This window comes from Phodopus roborovskii, unplaced genomic scaffold (assembly GCF_943737965.1).
Source record: "Phodopus roborovskii unplaced genomic scaffold, PHOROB, whole genome shotgun sequence".
Lineage (NCBI taxonomy): Eukaryota > Metazoa > Chordata > Mammalia > Rodentia > Cricetidae > Phodopus > Phodopus roborovskii.
This window is the reverse complement of record NW_026126459.1, coordinates 22,065,871-22,084,643: the sequence shown is the minus strand read 5'-3', so window position 1 is coordinate 22,084,643 and position 18,773 is coordinate 22,065,871. Positions and strand designations below refer to the sequence as shown.

General features: G+C 46.0%; 1 protein-coding gene across 1 annotated transcript; it reads left to right on the top strand.

Moving 5' to 3' along the window:
* Nucleotides 1-13,490: 13,490 nt before the first annotated feature.
* Nucleotides 13,491-18,389, top strand: Arf3 (ADP ribosylation factor 3). The gene is made up of 4 exons (XM_051189818.1): nt 13,491-13,638; nt 14,746-14,856; nt 15,047-15,171; nt 15,655-18,389. Exons 1-4 carry the CDS (start codon nt 13,491-13,493, stop codon nt 15,814-15,816), a joined length of 546 nt encoding a protein of 181 aa, XP_051045775.1. The 3' UTR covers nt 15,817-18,389.
* Nucleotides 18,390-18,773: the final 384 nt, after the last annotated feature.

Sequence of the window (18,773 nt, the reverse complement as noted above, 5' to 3'; positions counted from 1 at the left end):
AATAGTGATGACACAAACACTTGGGACTGCCTTAAAAGAGAGGAAGTTTACAAAGAGCAACTTGGTGCCTCTGAGGAGGGACATTGTTACAGTGACTTTATATGGAGTCTTACAAGTGGTGACATCTCTTTTGTCAGTATCAGCAGCTCTTGCTGTTAAGTGGAGAAGGCAGGGGCCCAGAACCGTCATCGTGGATGTAAAGACATGGGTGATTGTTAGAGAGGTCATTGTAGACCTAATGAGATGGTTCTGTGGGTAAAAGCTTTTGCTGTCACACTTGTAGACTTGAGTTTGATTCCTAGTCCCTGCCCTAGGCCCACATGATGGAAGGAGAGACTGATAATTACAAAGCTACTCTGGCCTCCAGACAAAAATGGTATAAAAAGAAAAAAAAATTTTACAGAAAAGTCACTCTATAGCTGGGTGTGATAAATAAGGCATGGATGTAATCCTAGTACTTAGGAGGTAGAGGCAAGGTGATTAGGAGTTAGAGCCTCAGGAATTAAGAGGCTGGTGGATGCCACATGAGGCCTTGTTTAAATATGAGAAAAAGAAGGCCAGGTGGTGGAGCATACCTTAAATCCCAGCACTGGGGAGGCAGAGGTAGGCAGATGTCTGGGAGTTTGAGGCCAGCCTGGTCTACAGAGTGAGTTCCAGGACAGGGATGGGATCCCAGAGGAGTTGGTTCTTTGCTTGCTGCCCATTCAGAGGACTGGAGTTCAGTTCCCAGCACCCACATCAGGAACTCAAAGCACCTGTAACCTCAGCTCCAGAAGATTGAACAACCTCTTCTGGTCTCCTGGGCACTGCATGCACACATATACACATGTAATTTAATTTAAAAAAAAAAAAAAAAAAAGGATGGGGCCAAAGAGATGGTTCCTCAGTTAAGAGCACTTGCTCTCCAAGGATCCAAATTTGGTTCCCAGCACCCACCCAAAACCATCCTTAACTTCAGTTCCAGGGTACCCTTATGTCTTTGCCTCTGTGGGTACCAGGCAGGCACATGTTGCTTGCTTGTACATGCATTCAAAACCTGAATACACGTGAAATTAAATCTTTTAGAGATAGAGATGTAGCTCTGTTGGTACAGTGCCTCCTGGGCACATGTGCCTTGTATTCTGCCCCTGGATGGGTATAGTGCCCCACACTTTTGGGAGGTGAGAGGCAGGAGGATCACAAGTTAAAAGTTGGGCCTGGAAAGATGGCTTAGCCGTTACAGGTTCTTCCAGAGGACCTGGATTTGATGTCCAGCATTCATATGTTAGCTCAAAACCATCTACAACTAGTGCTAGGGCATCTGACACCCTCTCTGGCTTCTGCAGGGACAGGTGCTGCACAGACATACATGGAAGCAAAACAGAACTCATGAAATAATTATTTTTCAGGAACCTCAGGGTCATTCTCAGCTATGCATTGTGTTTGAGACCAGCCTGGGATAAAATGAAATGAGACCCTGTTTAACAAAACAAAAAGTCCGAAAAGTGAAGGTCACTGACTTGGAAGTGATTGCACATCTTGGTTGAATTTAGAGATTCAGTTTTCTGGTAATTTAGGATCCTTGTTGACTGTGTATCATTTAGTTTTGCCCTTTTAAGAATGTCCGTCTCTGAGTGTCCCTTTCACAATACATTGTATTAAGGGCCAGAGATTATGATGTCTGTAATTCTCCATTAGGCCTTCTCTATTGGGAGATCTGTGGTGAACTGGAGTATAGAATTAATGATAGAAGGAATTGGGGAACATTTGGAAAGAGTTCCAAAAAGTGAAGGCTTCTTTGGGCATGGTGACACCCCTTTAGTCCCAGCATTGGAGGCAGAGGCAGATGGACCTCTGAGACCCTGGTTTGGTTTTTTTGTTGTTGGGTTTTTTTTTTTTGGTTTGTTTTTTGAGACAGGGTTTCTCTGTGGCTTTAGAGCCTGTACTGGAACCAGCTCTGTAGACCAGGCTGGCCTCTTAACTCACAGAGATCCTCCTGCCTCTGCCTCCTGAGTGCTGGGACTAAAGGTGTGTGACACCAACACTAGCTTTGGTTTTTTGTTTTGTTTTGTTTTTAATATTTTTATGTGCATTGGTGTTTTGGAACTAGAGTTACGTAAAGTTGGGAGCTGCCATGTGGATGCTGGGAATTGAAGCTGAGTTCTCCAGAAGAGCAGCCAGTGTTCTTAATCACTGTTAACAACTGATACCTTATCTCTAAAAACCAAAGCCAGGTGGTGGTAGTGCACACCTTTAGTTCTGGCACTCAGGGCAGAGGCAGGTAAATCTCTGTGTGTTCCAGGACAGCCAGGGATACAGAGACTCAGGGAAGAAATAAGTAAATCTTTAAATATTTCTAACAATTTTCTGTGTGTTGGTTCTTTAGCTGCATGTATGCTGTGTACCATATGTGTACAGGAATGTGCTGGAGGAGGTCAGAGGAGTTGTCAGATCCCCTGGACAGAAGTTATAGATAATGTTGGTGCTGGAAACTGATATTGATACTGGTTCCTCTGGAAGTGCAGCCTGTACTCAACAACTGAGCCATTGTAGCCACTCCCCATCTTTTTTTTTTTTTTTTTTTTTTTTTCCTTCAAGAGGGTATATATAGCCCTGGCTATCCCATAACTTGTTTTGTAGATCAGATTGGCCTTGAACTCAGATTTGCCTATCTACTGAGTCTGGGATTAAAAGCATGTGCCACCATGACCTGGCACAAACTTTTTTTTTTTTTTTTAAGTGAAGGCTTCATATTCTGTCTGGGAAAGGATTGTCCAAGGTGTGATCTTTGGTGAATGTGTTATAATATCCCCCCCACACACACACCTACACACACCTGGCTGTCCTAGAACTCCTTTGTAGACCAGGCTGGCCTTGAACTCACAGATTTTCATTCCCCTGCTTCCCTAACTCTTTGAATGCTGGTGAGTCTGGGAATAAAGAAGGCGTGTGTCACCAACTGCCTGGCAGTCTGCTATAATTTTCTTACAGATTTCTAGAAAGGATCTGTTGCACCATATAAACTAGAAAGGAGAGGCTTAAGACTATAGAGGGACTCAGCTGGGCAGTGGTGGCGCTCAGAAGGCAGAGGCAGGCAGATCTCTGTGAGTTCAAAACCAGCCTGGTCTACAAGAGCTAGTTCGAGGACAGGCTCCAAAGCCACAGAGAAACCCTGCCTCCAAAAAAACAAAAACAAAACAAAAAAACAAAAAACACAAAAGAAGAAAGAAAAAGACTGGGAGGATCCCTTATTATGGACACATTTCCTCAAGAAGGGTCACATGAGTGAGTGTGCAGTGTCTCTTGGTGCCTTTTAGCTCTCCCATTGCTGGTAGTACCCTGTTATACCCTTTTATTACTTTATGTGTGAATGTCAATTGTGAGTGCTTACATTTAAAATGAATTTAGGATGCAAGAGAGCATTTGTTTCCTGTTGAAATTTTTGTGTGTGTAGCTGGGGGATGTCTTATGTTGCCTAGACTAGCCTCATAAACTAACCAAGTAGCTGACTTTGAACTGATGATTCCTCCACCCCCACCACTGTAGTGTTGGGGTTTCACGTGTGCATAACCTCCCCTAGTTTATTCAGTGATGGTGACTGAACCTTTGGCCTTGTGCATGCAGGCAAGCACTCTACCAACTGAGCAGTGTTCCCTTCCTGTAATTTTTTTTAATGAAACATTCAAACTTCACCCTAAGTAAAACCTTAAAATCTAATACATAAAATGTTTTATTGAGAAAAGTGGATGGGTATGGAGGTGTCAAGAGTGGAGACTAGAACTGTTATGTGTGTGGTCTCTTTCCAGGCAGCTTTTTAAAAAAAGTTGTTACACCTTTTTTCCCCTTGGCTTTAAAAAAACATTTGTTTTTATTCATATGAGTGTTTGCTTGCATGTCTGTATGTGCACTGTGTATGTGGTACCTGGTACCTGTGGTCAGATGAAGGTATCACATGCCTTGGAGCTGGAGTTATGGGTGGCTGTGAGCCACCACGTGGATGCTAAGAACCAAACCTCTGTGTCCTCTGCAAAAGCAGGAAGTGCTCTTAATTGCTGACTTAACTCCCCAGCTCTCTCTCTCTCTCTCTCTCTCTCTCTCTCTCTTTTAGCTACTGTATGTGTATGAGGGGGTGTTCATGCCTGTGTGTGTGTGTGTGTGTGTGTGTGTGTGTGTGTGTATGTGTGTGTGTGTAAAAGATCTCCTTCCACGGTGTGATTCCTGGGGATTGAACTAAGGTTTTCAGATTTGGATAAGTTTTTACCTGCTGAGCCATCTCTACCCACCCACCCACCCCCCTTTTTATTTTTTTGAGAGAGGGTTGCCTCCATTCCAGACTGCCCTAAATTTGTTATGTAGACCACAGTGGCCTAATTCTTCCTCCTGTGTGCTATGATAACAGGTAGACACCATGCTTGGTGTCCTGGCAGCCTCTTGGCCCTACCCAAGGAACACTAGGGCTCTGAGAACATGGAATCTACATCTCCATGTTGTCAAATTCAGGAGGAAGACTGGGGATCACAAGTGGATTACTTTCTGTCTTGATTCTACAGATGTTTTGTCATCTTCCAAGGGACCATTTCAGAAAGTGTATCAGTCAGCCTTAGAGCTTTGTGTCAATACAGGAAGACTGTGGCATAGCCCCTGTAGAGCTAGTAGAGTTCATAATCAGTGCAGGAATTCCCAGCCTTTTCTCTATTACGACATTCACAGAAAATGGTAACTAGGACAGCAACTAGAAATCTGAGCTGATTGGTCTGCAGGTTCTAGTCACCTGAAGGTCTACCTAGGCACCCATTGGTGATGGGTGTCTTCAGCTGACCTGGAGTCCTGCCTAGGCACCCATTGGCTTTGTGATGGGTATCTCCAGCTGACCTGAAATGCATCAGAGGCACTTTGCAAAGCCCTATCTCTAGAAAATAAAACAGACAAGCGTGAATAAACCACATTCTTCTGTTTCTTCAGTCTCTTTAAAGTGAAAAAAAAAAATGAAATATTATAGTGTGTCTGTGTTTGGTTGCCTGCGCGTGTCTGCACCACATGTCTGCAGTACATGTGTAAGCCAGAAGAAGGTATCTGATCTCCTGGGACTGGAGTTAACACAGGACTGTAAGTCACCAAGTCATTGCAGGGAATTGGTCCTGTGTCTTCTGGAAGAGCAGCCTCATTGTGTCCCTGATGCCTCAACTGCTGTTTCTGCCATTGCCTGTTTTTTTGTTTTTGTTAATGAAGCAGAGTTGAGAGTTTTTTGAGGCAGGGTCTCACTAGTCCAGGCTGACCTGGAACCCATTATGTTGGACTCAAAGGGTCATGCTACAGCTTCCACACTGAAATTTTCTCTTTTGTTTTTAGGCTATACTTTTAAATTCAAATTCATGGTGGTCCACCACACCCAGCTGTAACTTTTTTTTTTTTTTTGAGAGAGGGAGGGGGAATCTCATGTATCCCAGGTATGTTGGTGGTGCATACCTTTAGTTCCAGCACTCTGGAGACAGGCAGTTGAATCTCTGAGTTCGAGGCCAGCCTGGTCTACAGAGTGAATTCCAGGACAGGCTCCAAAGCAATACAGAGAAACCCTGTCTGGAAAAAACAAAATAAAAAAAAGCAGCTACTACCTTCCATGAGGTAGAGTATTAAAGTTATAAATACAAAAGGTAGAATGCTGTCGTTTTTATGCTGTGTAATACAAGTCATGACAAAAAGCAACTTGGAGAGAAGGGTGTATTTCATCTTACCGCTTGTACCACTTATAGTTTATCATGAAGGAAATTCAAGGAGGCAGGAGCTGATGCAGAGGTCATGGAGGAGTGCTGCTTACTAGCTTGCTCCCATGGCTTGCTCAGACTGTTTATATGACCCAGGACCATCTTCCCAGAAGTGGCACTGTCCACAGTAGGCTGGGACCCCTCCTATCAGTCATCAGTCCACACTATGTCCCACAGACTTGTCTACAGGCCAGTCTGACGGAGGCATTTCTGTAGTTGAGCTTCCCTCTTCAAAGATGATGATAGCTTGTGTCAGCTGACACAGAATGGGGACAATGAGACAGCTCAGCAGGTAAAGGTGCTTGACAGCCTGAGTGAGCTCTGGGACCCATGTGGAAGAAAAGACCCACTTGTTAAAAATTGTCCTCGAGGCCAGCCTGGTCTACAGAGCAAGTTCCAGGACAGGCAACGCTACACACAGAAGCCCTGTCTCAAAAGCTCCTCCTCAAATTAATATTTATTTGTGTATGTGGGGGAAGGAAACTGTCATGGCACACATGTCAGTGTCAGCATAACCACAAGGATCCTGGAGATCAATCTCAGGTTGTCAGACTTAGTGACAAGTATGTTGACCTGCTGGGTCATCTTTCTGACCCCACCCCTATTCCTTTCTGTGTGTGCTTGTGTGCATGCAGCACGAGCAGGCTGAAAGACAACTGTGGGTATCCTTAGGAATGACTGTCTCTTTTGAAATGGGGAACGAGGTCTCTTGGCTCACTAGTTAGGCTTGACTGGCTGGACAGTGAGTCAAGGTCTTCCTGGTCTCTGCCTTCCTGCCTTGTGACTACAAGTGTGTACTGCCATTGCTCTTTATTTATGTGGATTCTGGGGCCCTGCCTGGGTCCTTATGCTTTTGAGACAAGTGCTTCAGTGCTGAGCCATTCCCTAACACTGGCTGGTTTTGTTGTTTTCTCTGAGACAGGGTCTGTAGTCCAGGCTGTTCCTTAAACTCTTGGCAGTCATCCTGCCCCAGCCTCTGGAGTGCTGGGGTCACAGTGTGAGTTGCCACTCCTGGTTTAACATCTCAATTAGTATATCAACTGAAGGCTGGACAAGAAAGCACTCATACTCTCTTAGATGCTCCCAGGGAACTTCCCCCTTCCCCACATCTTACCCAGGTCATTTTCTATTCCCTAGGCCTGAGGAAGAGCCATCTTTGCAGAAATACATAAGTACATTCCATATCATTCCATATTCTGTGTTTTTGTTTTTGAGACAGGGTTTCTAGCCTGTCCTGGAACTAGCTCTGTAGACCAGGCTGGCTTTGAACTCACAGGGATCCACTTGCCTCTGCCTCCTGAGTGTTGGACTAACCTGAGTGTCACCAACCCCTGGCTGTTTTGCCAGTTTCAAACAAAGAAGTGGGAGTTTGACTAGAAGGAAGGGGAAGGGTGGCTTTGGTAGAGGCTGCCATCATGGTTCCTTTAAGCTTTAGTTGCTATTTGCATAGGTGGTTGTTTCCAGGTTCCCAGCTTACCCCTTCATGCTTTTGCCCATCAAAATTCAGTGTTTAAAGGGCTGGAGAGATGGCTCAGTGGTTAAGAGCACAAACTCTGAGCATGTCAGATGATTTACAACAGCTTTTGTAACACCAACCCTAGGGGATCTGATGTCCTGTTCTGACCGCCACGCCTTCATTCGCATGTGCATAAAGTCTGTAAGTTCTATGTTGTTTTTTGAGAAAGGATCTCTATGTGGCCTTGGCTGTCTTGGAACTTGCTATATGAGCAAGCTGTCTTTGAACTGACAAAGATCCTCCTGCTTCTGCCATCACTGTCCAGTGAATTCTATACTGATGTTTCAAATCTGTCTTGTCTTACATTGCTATCTGTTGTTAACAAGAACCCTGTCTCAAAAACAAAAATACCTAAAAATGTATTATGGCTTCATCAGCCAACTATCCTGGAGACTAATGCAGACTTACTGTGCCCTGACTATTGGTCTTTCAATTATCAGTGTTTCAAATAGCATTTCTATTAGTGATAGCTCAGTTTGAAAATTACCTGGGAACATTGATGTTCTATTTTACCTTGCCTGGCAGCAGAGGGTTTGAAAGTTTCTGCCTTCCTCTGGACCCTGAAAAAGAGGGGTGGTGCCACATCCGAAGTCTGTCCCCTCTGATAGGATACATGCTTGGTCCAGCATTGGAATCAGATGGGAGGAGTTTATATGGCTATCTGGGCTGCGACCATCAGAATGCCCTTAAGATTGAGACAGGCATGTTTTCTGCAGAATACTAAGCCAAGATGGCTGAATAGTAGCCAGCTATAGCAAGAGCTGCCTTTCCTGGGAATAGAGGAGTAGGAGTGGATGTGATGCTCAGGTGAGGATGTCTTCAAATGAGCCTCAGTCAGTGTGCTTGATTGAACTGCAGTTCTCTACTTTGTACTAGAGCACAGTTTTGGCGCTCTTGTTATCTTACCCCCATTTAACAAAAATTTCTGAATGTAAAAATAGAATATTAAGATACTCTGTTAAGAGATATTACTACAGTTCATTCATCTCGAGTCTCTTATTTTTTTTTGCTTTAACTGATACTTTGGTTTCCAACATTCCATGGAACCCTGGCTGTTTTGCCCTATCCACAGATGGGACCTACCATCTGTGGTGAGAGGGAGTAGCTTGGGTAAATAGGGACAGTCCAGGCTTTGTCTTTTCCTGGCTTCTCCCTCTCCTCCCTTCTCTTTCACCCTCTTCTTCCACCTCTCTCCCTCCTTTCTCTTTTTCTTGAGACAGGGTCGTCTCCTCCAGGCTAGCCTCCAACCCAGTTCATAGCTGAGGATTCACCTCCCAGGACTGTTGGGATTACAGGCATGCTCTACCATGATTGGATTTTATGAAGTACTAGGGACCAAACTCAGGTTTCATATATGCTAGGAAGGTATTCTTCCACTTGAGATACATAGCCAGCTTACCTGCAGTTTTTTTCTAGTAGTGCATTCTGGTGCAAGGAGTTGTATAGAGTTACAGAGGTGGCTTAGCCCTTAAAAAGGCTAAGGTTTCCAACCAAAGAGGACATAATTGCTTTTATAGCCAGGAATTTGATTTGGCACACTGCTAAAAGCTGCCACTATCTTAGTGCAGGGACACATACAGTCTCCTGGTACATAAGCAGAGAGGGATGGAAAAAGTCAAAGAAGCCAGCCTCTCCTTTGGAATACTTAGTAAAGCTTCCATTTATGCTAAAAGGGAGTCATAAACTCTGGTTGCTCAGGAAAGTGCTTAGTAGCTATCAGATACTTAATTAGATCTTCATTTGCATATTAATGGAAGGACAGAATTTAACCAGTTTTGCTCTGGGTCCTCTCCCCCTTTGTTGTTTTTTTGTTTTGTTTTGTTTGTTTGCTTTTTTTTATTTTCAAGACAGGGTTTGTCAGGTAACCCTGGTAGACCAGACTCATCTCAGACTCACAGAGATCTGCCTGCACTAGAAATAAAAATAAGCACCCAGGCTGGAGAGGTAGTAGTTAAGAGCACGGGTTGTTCTTGTAGAGGACCAGGGTTTGGTTCTCATCACCCACAGGGTGACTTACAACCATCAGTAATGCCAGTTCCAGGGAATCTGATGCCTCTTCTGGCTTCCTCAGGCACCAGACATGCAAATGGTGTACATGTATGCATGCAGGCAAACTCTACAAAGTCAAAAAAAATCTAAAACTGCACAAAATCTAAAATTGTACATGTATAATTTTTTAATTTAATTTTTTTCTTTTGGTTTTATATAAACAGAAGTTTCTCTGTATAACAGCTCAGGTAGTCCTGGAACTTGCTTTCTCTGAGTTTAAACTGGCCTTGAACTCAGAGATCACCTGCCTTTGCCTCTGAGTTCTGGAATTAAAGGTGTACACCACCGCTGCTTGACTAGTTTTTGTTTGTTTGTTTGTTTGGTTGGTTTTTAATGCACACATTTCCATTGGCATCTGCAGCACCTCCGGCTTTCTATGCTGGGTCTGTTTGGCACCCCAATTTCCTCTAGGTTATTTCTGTCCTTGCCATCATCAGCTTTCCTCTTTTCCCTTCTGGGTACCTTATCTTCCTGTCTTCTAGGAACTTTGAAGGAGAAGCAGGTCAGCAGGTAACATTGTGGCTGTTGTGGCTTGTTCATCACCTTGGATTTATTGCCATTAATGTCCCCTCCAGTCTTTATTCTGGTTATATAGTAACAATGACAATAGGCACTGAACATGGAAATATAGTGGATGTTGCTTTGATAGGGGGTTCATTCTTGATGATCACACAGAACCCCTGTAGCCCAGATTGGCATCAAACTTGATTGGTAGCTATGGGTGGCCTTGAACTTCTGATCCTCTTGCCTCCAAGTCTTAAGTGTTGGAAGGAACCCAGGTGTATACCATCATGCCCAGTTTGACATCACATTTGATAAACTAGCACATAGTACATAGATACTAATGTTACTGGACAGAAGAAATAATACAGGGCTCTCTAGTTGAGGCTCAAGTCAGTATGCATGACAGAACATCCATAGTGATCTAGTCATGGGAATGAAGACAGGCCCCATTAAGTAAAGGATATAGATCTTGCAGTGTTGATTACATTTTAATTAGGCAACTATGTGCTAATTTATGAGAAAGCAAGCTTCATAAGGTAATATGTGCTGCATGAGAAGCTCACATCTTTTGGGGACTTTTCAAAGAGGATGCTATGGCATAGAAGCAAGTGTCACAGTTAGCTGCTCTTTTCCCATGCTGTACTGCTTCAGTCTCACAGGGCTTGGGGTAGAGGCATGAGTCTCCATTGCTCAGGTTAGGATCAGCTCTGAGTTGTAACTTCAGCATGACAGTTGAGCAGAGAAGCAGAACAAAGGATTATTACAAGCTCTGAAGCAGGTATTGGCTGCCAATTTTTTCTTCCAGCTACAATTCTAACTGTCATCATTTAATTGGTGCTAGAGCCTAATAGCAGACCTTCAACAAATATCACGTTTGTTTGATCCCCAGACTTGGAGGTTTTCTGTGGAGGTCAGGTACCTGAAGTTCATCTGCCTGAGGTTACCACAGTTGGCATGACCTGATCTTAGCAGCTGGACGAGTGTCCCTGTCACCCCTGCCCCTTCCTGCCCTCACCTAGGAATACACAGTAGTCCCAGACCTGATTGGATAAGTTGGGACAGGAAGGGTGACAAAGCTGGCTAGTGGGCAACATGGGGTATGAGCTTCATGAGTCAGAGGCAGGGCTCATCTGGAAAACCTCTTGGGAGAGCCACACCTGGCTCATTAGTGGGTGTCTGGGGCTGTCTGAAGATGAAACGCTCTATTGCACTCCTTGTTTCTTTTTTATATTTGGACAACCTAGTATTCAGTCTCCAGGGGCTTCTGATCTGAGATCTATGCACTGGTCTGGAATTTGCTACAGATGAGTAGGGAAAACAAAACAGAACAAAAATAAGCCTTAAGCCTGAAGACGTTTTTTAAAAAAGTGAGGAAACTCTCAGTAGGCTTTGATGCTTCACCTTGTAAATTGGATTCTTTGCCATCCACCTCTTACATTCCTGGGTTTAGATGCACTCTGTCTTGACCTGTTCCTTCGCCTTCTGGGTTTGGGGTGTGTGTGTCGATGGTTTCTAGACTCCAGAGAGTGCCAACAGCTGGCATATGGTGATGGATAGGAATAAGCCGCCACTGACACGTGCCTCCTGAGGCACAGAGAACTGCTGGCATGGCAGTTCTGAACCCTTTTCACGTAGTTTCAGGGTTGTGTTTCTAAGTGGTGGGGCACTGTAATCAGACGTTCAAATTCATCCTGGGCACCTGAGACCCTAGTGTAAACATTTTAAGGTGGCTGAAGAAATGACTCAGTGGTCAAGAGCACTTGTTTTTCTAGAAGACCTGGGTTCACTTCTCAGCATCAGCAGCTCACAACTGTTTTTTTTGGTGGGGGGGGATTTATTTATTTACATATTTTACATATGTCTATATATGTCCACATGCTAGAAGAGGCATTGGATCCCATTATGGATGGTTGTGAGCCATCATTTGGTTCTTAGGAATTGAACTCAGGTTCTCTGAAAGATCAGCCAGTGCTCTTAACCATTAAACCATCTGTCTAACCCCTGTCACAACCGTTCATAACTCCAGTGGAATCTGATGCCTTCTGTGAGCACAAGGACACATGGTGCAGACATATATGCAAGCAAAATACTCATACCTAAAGTTAAATAAATAAGTATGAAAATAGTAGAGCATTTTTAAAGTTTTTTTTTTTTTTGTTTGGATGAGAGTTGGTTTTGAGAGATGGTCTTGTTGTGGAACTGGCTTGGAACTTAAGATTCTTCTGACTCCACTTTCTGATTGAGTGAGGAGACCGCAGGTGTGAGCTAGCACATGCGTCTCAGATGCACAGCTCTGTGGCTGTCCTGTGACTGGAAGGGAATGAATGCAAACACACATGACCTCTGTCAGTAGCACTGGCTGGAATGGGCATGTTGTCTTACATCTTCACAGTGGTTCTTCCTGCTCTCCTTGTACATTGAGCAGGTGTGTGTTAGGTGTCTGCTTGCTGTATACCAGTAATACCATGCACGAGCATTTAGTTTGTTGGAGCTGGAGGTGGGTTAATAGAGACCTTAGGAATTAATTTAACTGTTGAATCACACCAGGAACCCAAAGGTGCAAGGGCTTTTGGGTTAACTAAAAGGGAACTTGAAGCAACCAGGGGTTTTGAACAGAAGAACCATGTGACCTGATTTGGCCTCTAAAATCACTCTGGCTTTTTTGTGGAGAACAGGCTGAAGGGGTTAGGGAAGATGCAGGGGTGAGATAGAGGTCACCTCTTTGCAGGTGACCTTGTGGAACAGCTCCCTGGGCAGGCTGCAGAGAACAAAGCCACCCCCACCCCCAGCGCAGTGTGCAGTATGGACAGGGCACAAGTTCCAGCAGTTGAGAGTTGCAAGGCTCGGGCTGGAGAGATAGCTCAGCCGTTAAAGGCTAGGCTCACAACCAACAATATAAGACAATGGCAAAGCTCAGCTTCTTTCAGGTGTCATGCTTGCTGTTTTTCTTCCTCATTTACATTGGTAGAGAAGGAAAGTCGAATTACAGAGTTAGAGGAACCAGCTCTTGACTAGAGCAGAGCCTAAACCTGGGAACCTGGCAAGCCTGAGCCTTGTCAGGAGTCACAGAGAGCCACTCCTCATTCCACTCTCTTGGGCTCTTCTCAGAAGTCTCGGGGAGGTTGGCGGAGGGCGAGGCACAGACAGGTTTGTGGTGCTTTGGGTGTAACAGAACATCAGAACTGAAGTGACTTTAGAAATAACCAGATAGAACCTTCTCGATTTCTAGGTGGAAGTCTGCAAAGATGAAGTAAGCGACTTCCCTAGAGTCACTGCAGATTACTGGCATATCAAGGGTCCTGTGTGTCTCCTACTTTGCTTCTGCTCTCAGAACTTCAGTCAGTGTGTGTGTGTGTGTGTGTGTGTGTGTGTGTGTGTGTGAGAGAGAGAGAGAGAGAGAGAGAGCGTGTGTGTTAGTGTGTGTGTGTGAGAGAGAGTGTGTGTATGTGTGTGTGTGGGCTCAGCATTCTTGTCCCTCCTGGTGCTCAGCCAGCAGTGAAGGAACTCCAGCTAAGACTGGCAGTTACCATAGATCTGAAGTCCTTACGAGCAAGTGATGGTAAGGACATTGTGTTTCCTTTGTCTAGGATCGAGCTCTCCATACCAGGGACCAGGCTAATACCAGACTACCACTGCCCCTACCTAGGCTCCATTGACCTCAGAAAGCAGCCACTGGAATCATGGGCAATATCTTTGGAAACCTTCTGAAGAGCCTAATTGGGAAGAAGGAGATGCGCATCCTAATGGTGGGCCTGGATGCTGCAGGGAAGACCACCATCCTGTACAAGCTAAAATTGGGAGAGATTGTCACCACCATTCCTACCATCGGTAAGGGCAAGCTTATTTGCGGGCTGAGGGAAGGCTGGGGGCCTGCTCATGGATCTCCCACTTGGCTTGTTCTCCCCAGGCAAGTCCACACATTTCATGGGATTCAGAGACAGTGTCTGTTTAACTTACTGGCAGGTGCTAGAGCTGCCGTTTGCCCACCTGCCCTGGCCCTCCCTGATGCGGGAACTTCCGCAGCCTGGCACTCAACAGTTACCCTCAGGCATTAGAGTTGGTTTGTTCTCTGTTGTTTGGAAAGCAGGTGAAGGACTTTGAAGTTCCTGCCAGAGGCCTGGAATTGCTTTGGTTTAGATCTTCAGTGGCGATCTTGGTTAAGACCTGCCTGCGCAGGGCAGAACATTTGTTACAAACATGGGGCTTTGGGTCATCATCCTCAGACGTGGGACTCCAGCACTGTAGCTTATGTCTCATTCTTTCCTCTGCCTCTAGGCCCCTCAGCTTAGCTTAGGTACATTTTAGTGACCAAGGGACAGAATAGAGTTGTTTCTTTGTAAAATGGAGAACCAGAATCTGAATGAATGGGGAGAGGATTGTTCATATTACCCAGGAAACTGTGAACCTTCTGATTAGACCTCACTGTTTTTTATTTCTTAGGTTTTTTCCTTCCGTGTGTGTGTGTGTGTGTGTGTGTGTGTGTGTGTGTGTGTGAGAGAGAGAGAGAGAGAGAGAGAGAGACAGAGACAGAGACAGAGAGACAGAGAGAGAGAAAATGGGAATGAGAATGTGTGTTTTTTTCCTGTGTGTGTGTATGTACACCATATGCATGCATGCCTAGTGTCCATGGAAGATAGAAGAGGGCATCAGATCCCCTGGAACTGGAGTTATGGATGGTTATGAGCTATGTGGGTACTAGGAATTGAACCCTAATCTTCTGCAAAAACAAGTGCTGTTAACCACTGAACCATCTTCCAGCTCTTTTAGATTTTCTTTTAGGCTACCCAAGTCAAGGATTACCACCAGGTCCTAAGATTCTGTCATTTGTGTCTTGTCCAGACCTTAGAAGAGAGAAAAGGAAGTAAACTCATTGGGTCACTATTTGTAGGTCTGATGTTTGAGGCCAGTAGCCATTGACATTTTTTCCCCCCAAAGGGTTTAATGTGGAAACCGTGGAATATAAGAATATCAGCTTCACAGTATGGGATGTAGGTGGCCAGGACAAGATTCGACCCCTCTGGAGACACTACTTCCAGAACACCCAAGGTATGGCAGACAAACTTCCCCAGGGGTTTATTGCAGAGCATGGCTGTCTTCCTCAGATATGGGTAGCCAGTCCTTGCCCTGATGCAGCTCCTGGAAGTGGAGAAAAGGGAATATGTGTTTGGATGGTGTGGTGATGGGGGAGGAGACATCCGTTATCTCTATATGTTCCATCCTGTCTCTGCCTCTCTAGGCTTGATATTTGTGGTTGATAGCAATGACCGGGAACGGGTAAATGAGGCCCGAGAGGAGCTGATGAGGATGCTGGCAGAGGACGAGCTCCGGGATGCTGTGCTGCTCGTGTTTGCAAACAAACAGGTGAGATGTCTCCCTTTTCCTCATGTGGGAGACTGTACCTGACTGTAGAAACCATGGAGCCTTGGGTGGGGTTCATGTGTGGGAAGACCTGTGACTACTGTCGTCAGTGTAGTAGAGGGGGGAAATACAAGCAGTTGACTTCTTCATGCCCCTTTCCTTGTTCCCAAACCCAGTTGTACTTAGCAGCATTTTAGTCCTCAGGATTAATGTGGTAGCTATGTTTCTTCAGGATTTTTATCTTTGCTGCCGTGCACTGTGGCGGAACTGGCCTTGCCCTGTCAGTCTTGATTCTTTGGCTGTGTGATTCACACATTTATCATGCTGCCACTCCTCGTGGAATAGCTGTCTACTTCACTGGGCCTGGAGTAGTCCCTTCAGATCCTGAGATGAAGGAGAAGGTGGCCGTTTGTGTGCTTCTGGTAAATGGGTACTCTAGAAGGCTGTGGAAGACCCTGAGGTATCTGTGTCTCCCTTGCCCTGCAGGATTTGCCGAATGCTATGAACGCTGCCGAAATCACAGACAAGCTGGGGCTGCATTCTCTGCGTCACCGCAATTGGTACATTCAGGCCACCTGTGCTACCAGCGGGGACGGGCTGTATGAAGGCTTGGACTGGCTGGCCAATCAGCTCAAAAACAAGAAGTGAGAGCCAGGCAGCCCTTCTGACTACCCCACCCACTCCTGACACATACCTGTTGTCTCCCTACCCCAGTCTACCCTCTCATTCCTCTTGAAAGTGTGGTTGAGGTCCTGGGTATCATGTCTCCATGCCCAGAAAGAGCCTTGCCTCCTGTGCTTCCCTTCCTCCTTCCCTGTCCTGACATGGTCAGTCCCCAGCTGCTGTCCTGATGATGAGTCATTCCAATTTACTGGATTTAAAACAACTGAGGCTGTTATGGTTTCATGGGGTGGTCTCCCTGTTGGGCTTCAGGAGGAAGAGTGGGGGTGTTCTCTCTGTTTGCTGTTTGGCACTGGTTGCTGTGCCCTTGGCATCTGAGCCCCTTCCCTGTCTCCCTGGCCACTCTCCTCCCTGTCTTCCTTTCCTTCTACACCCTTTCCTATTCTACATGGAAATTGCACGGGCCTCTCTGTGTGTGCGTGCATGTGTGCGCCTGTATATACGTGTATAAAGAGATATATATGTGGGTGTAGGGGGGAGGGAACGGAGTGCAGCTCAGGACTTGCAGCCAGGACACTGCCCAGTGCCACCTATCATCTGCCCCTTCTGTGTGGTGAGATAAAGGGGAAAATGTGGGTGGGTCCCATTGCTTTCCTCTCTGCAGGTGGTGTTCCTGGATGTTAGGACAGATGGTGGACTCTGCAGCCGTCTTCCTTACATTTCTTCTCCACCCTTATGATCATAAGAAATGGCATTTATCTCTAGATGACTGTTCCTAAGGATTAGATGCCATTCTACACTGCCTCATTGGTAGGGAGGAGAGAGGAACCCACTCACTTTTCATCAGTCCAGAGTGTTCTATTGGTCCTCCTCCACTTATAAGTTCTACTCCCCAGGAGCTCAGAGGGAGGTGGGTTGGTGGAACCTGCATGTCAAAGGGTGGAGTTTGGTCTGTTTTCCATCTTGTTCTTGTTACTAAGAGAAGGTAAGGCATGGAGCAGCCCTGCTTCTGCCGTGTTATACCTTCCTCAGTCTTCTGATCTTGGGGTCTGGGTGGCTCCCTCTGTCCTATGTCAGATTTTCTCACCTAGTAGTCTGCTGGTCTGCTGAGGACTGACCAGGTGATGTAACGAGAAGCCACGGAGTGGGGGGTAACAGAGCAGACCTCATTGTCAACCCCCTATGTGTGCTCCAGTCTCTTTTTAGTGCAGGACCAGATAGAAGGTGATTGTCTGCTGTTTGCGGGCCTCAGACAGTCCTTGCTGCCATCTCCCCTCCTTCCTGGCAGCTTTCGTCAGCTCTCCCACTCTTTCCCCGAATAGGTCTAGGTGGTTGGAGTGGAGGGAACGGGACCCTGTGTGGCTGGTGCTGGGACAGTGATCTTCAGGGCCCTGCCTCCGTTCTTCTATGGTTGTTCAGGTGCTGCTGCGGGTGGGTCTACAGAGGGCGCTTGTTCCTGAGGCTCTGACCTGGCTCATGATACAGTCATTGCAGTGAAGCTGTGGCTGCTCTGTGGGCTCCTGTGTGTGCTGGCTGCGCCCTGAGCTCCCAACCATCGGCCATAACCTCCCTGCTAAGGTCAGGACACTGGGCCCTCTGCAGCATGGCTGAGGAAGACTTCCCAGAAGGGCTGTTGAGTTCCCCTTTGGCCAGGGTTCCTGCCAGCTCTGTACAGCAGGCAGGTCAGTTCCCCAGCCTACCCCAGCTGAATTGTGAGAGGTCCCAGGGTGTCCCTCAGTGGTGTGTGTGTGTGTGTGTGTGTGTGTGTGTGTGTGTGTGTGTGTGTGTGTGTGTATGGGGGGGTGCTGGGAGTTCTGTTTCATTTTAAAATGAATTACTCTCACTCCAGACACTACCCTCCACACTTTCTTTGCTGTTCCGTTTTTTCTCACCTCTTTTGCCACTCTATGAACTCTGCTTTGCCTTCTCAGTTCATTCACCATTGTTGCCTGTCTAGTTTTCTTTTCCTCGTTTTTTGTCTTCTATTTGATTTTCTGTTCTATCTTTGTGATTGGTGAGGACTTTGCCTCTTTCTCTGCCACGCTTTCTGACCTTCCTTCTTAGATGCTAGTTCCAAATAGGTTTTGTATATTACAGGCTTCTTCCACTCCTCAACCCACTCTCCCAGCATCTTGTTTTTATCAGCCTCCTGGGACCAACCTGAGGCAGAGCAGGCTGAAACAGCCTTGGATGTTGCCTTGGTGCTGCTCCAGATATTGTCCAGCAGGGGGCAGTAACACCTTGGTAGCATCGTTGGCTCCTGGGGGGCAGGGGTACTTTCTGTATTCCCATTCACCTAACAGGTCTTTGGGGGTTGGAAGTTCTATTCCATTTCTGTAAACGCCCTCTCCTGCCTTTCCCAAGTTGGTTTAATTTTTGATCTTCCTTGTTCCAGCTTTCTGGGGATTCCCCCTTCCCTTCACCTCCAAAGTTTGTGATGTTACAGTGGTATCTGCAGTTAGGAAGTGGGTTTTTTCTTTTTCCTTTCTCTGGAATGTAGACTGTATGTGTTTAATAACTCACCTTCTCTATCCTTGCTCAAAAATGTGGGATAATGCAATGACTGTGACCCTGGTTGGCAATTAAACTTGTCTCATGCAGTTCTGGAGGGGACTTTCATGCTGTGTGGCAGCGGGAACACTCCGTTACTGGTCCCTTCCTTCCTCTGCAGAGGTGCGAGGATGCTTCCGTGGGTGCAGAATAAGTCACGGAGGAACTTAGGTTTGTTGGGAACACTGACTGTGTGTCCTTCTTCCCATCACACCCAGAAGGAAGTCTAAATGAGCCAAGCACCAGAGCGTGAGGGCTCGACGACTGACTCTGAAGGGCTCAACCCTGAACTTAGCTCTGTCTACCACCCGTTGATAGACTTCAGGGCAGTGTGGGTAGAGACACCTGTGGGGGTGGAATGACCCTTTCACAGGGGTTGAATAGCAGATATCCTGCATATCAAATATTTATATTATGACTCATAACAGTAGCAA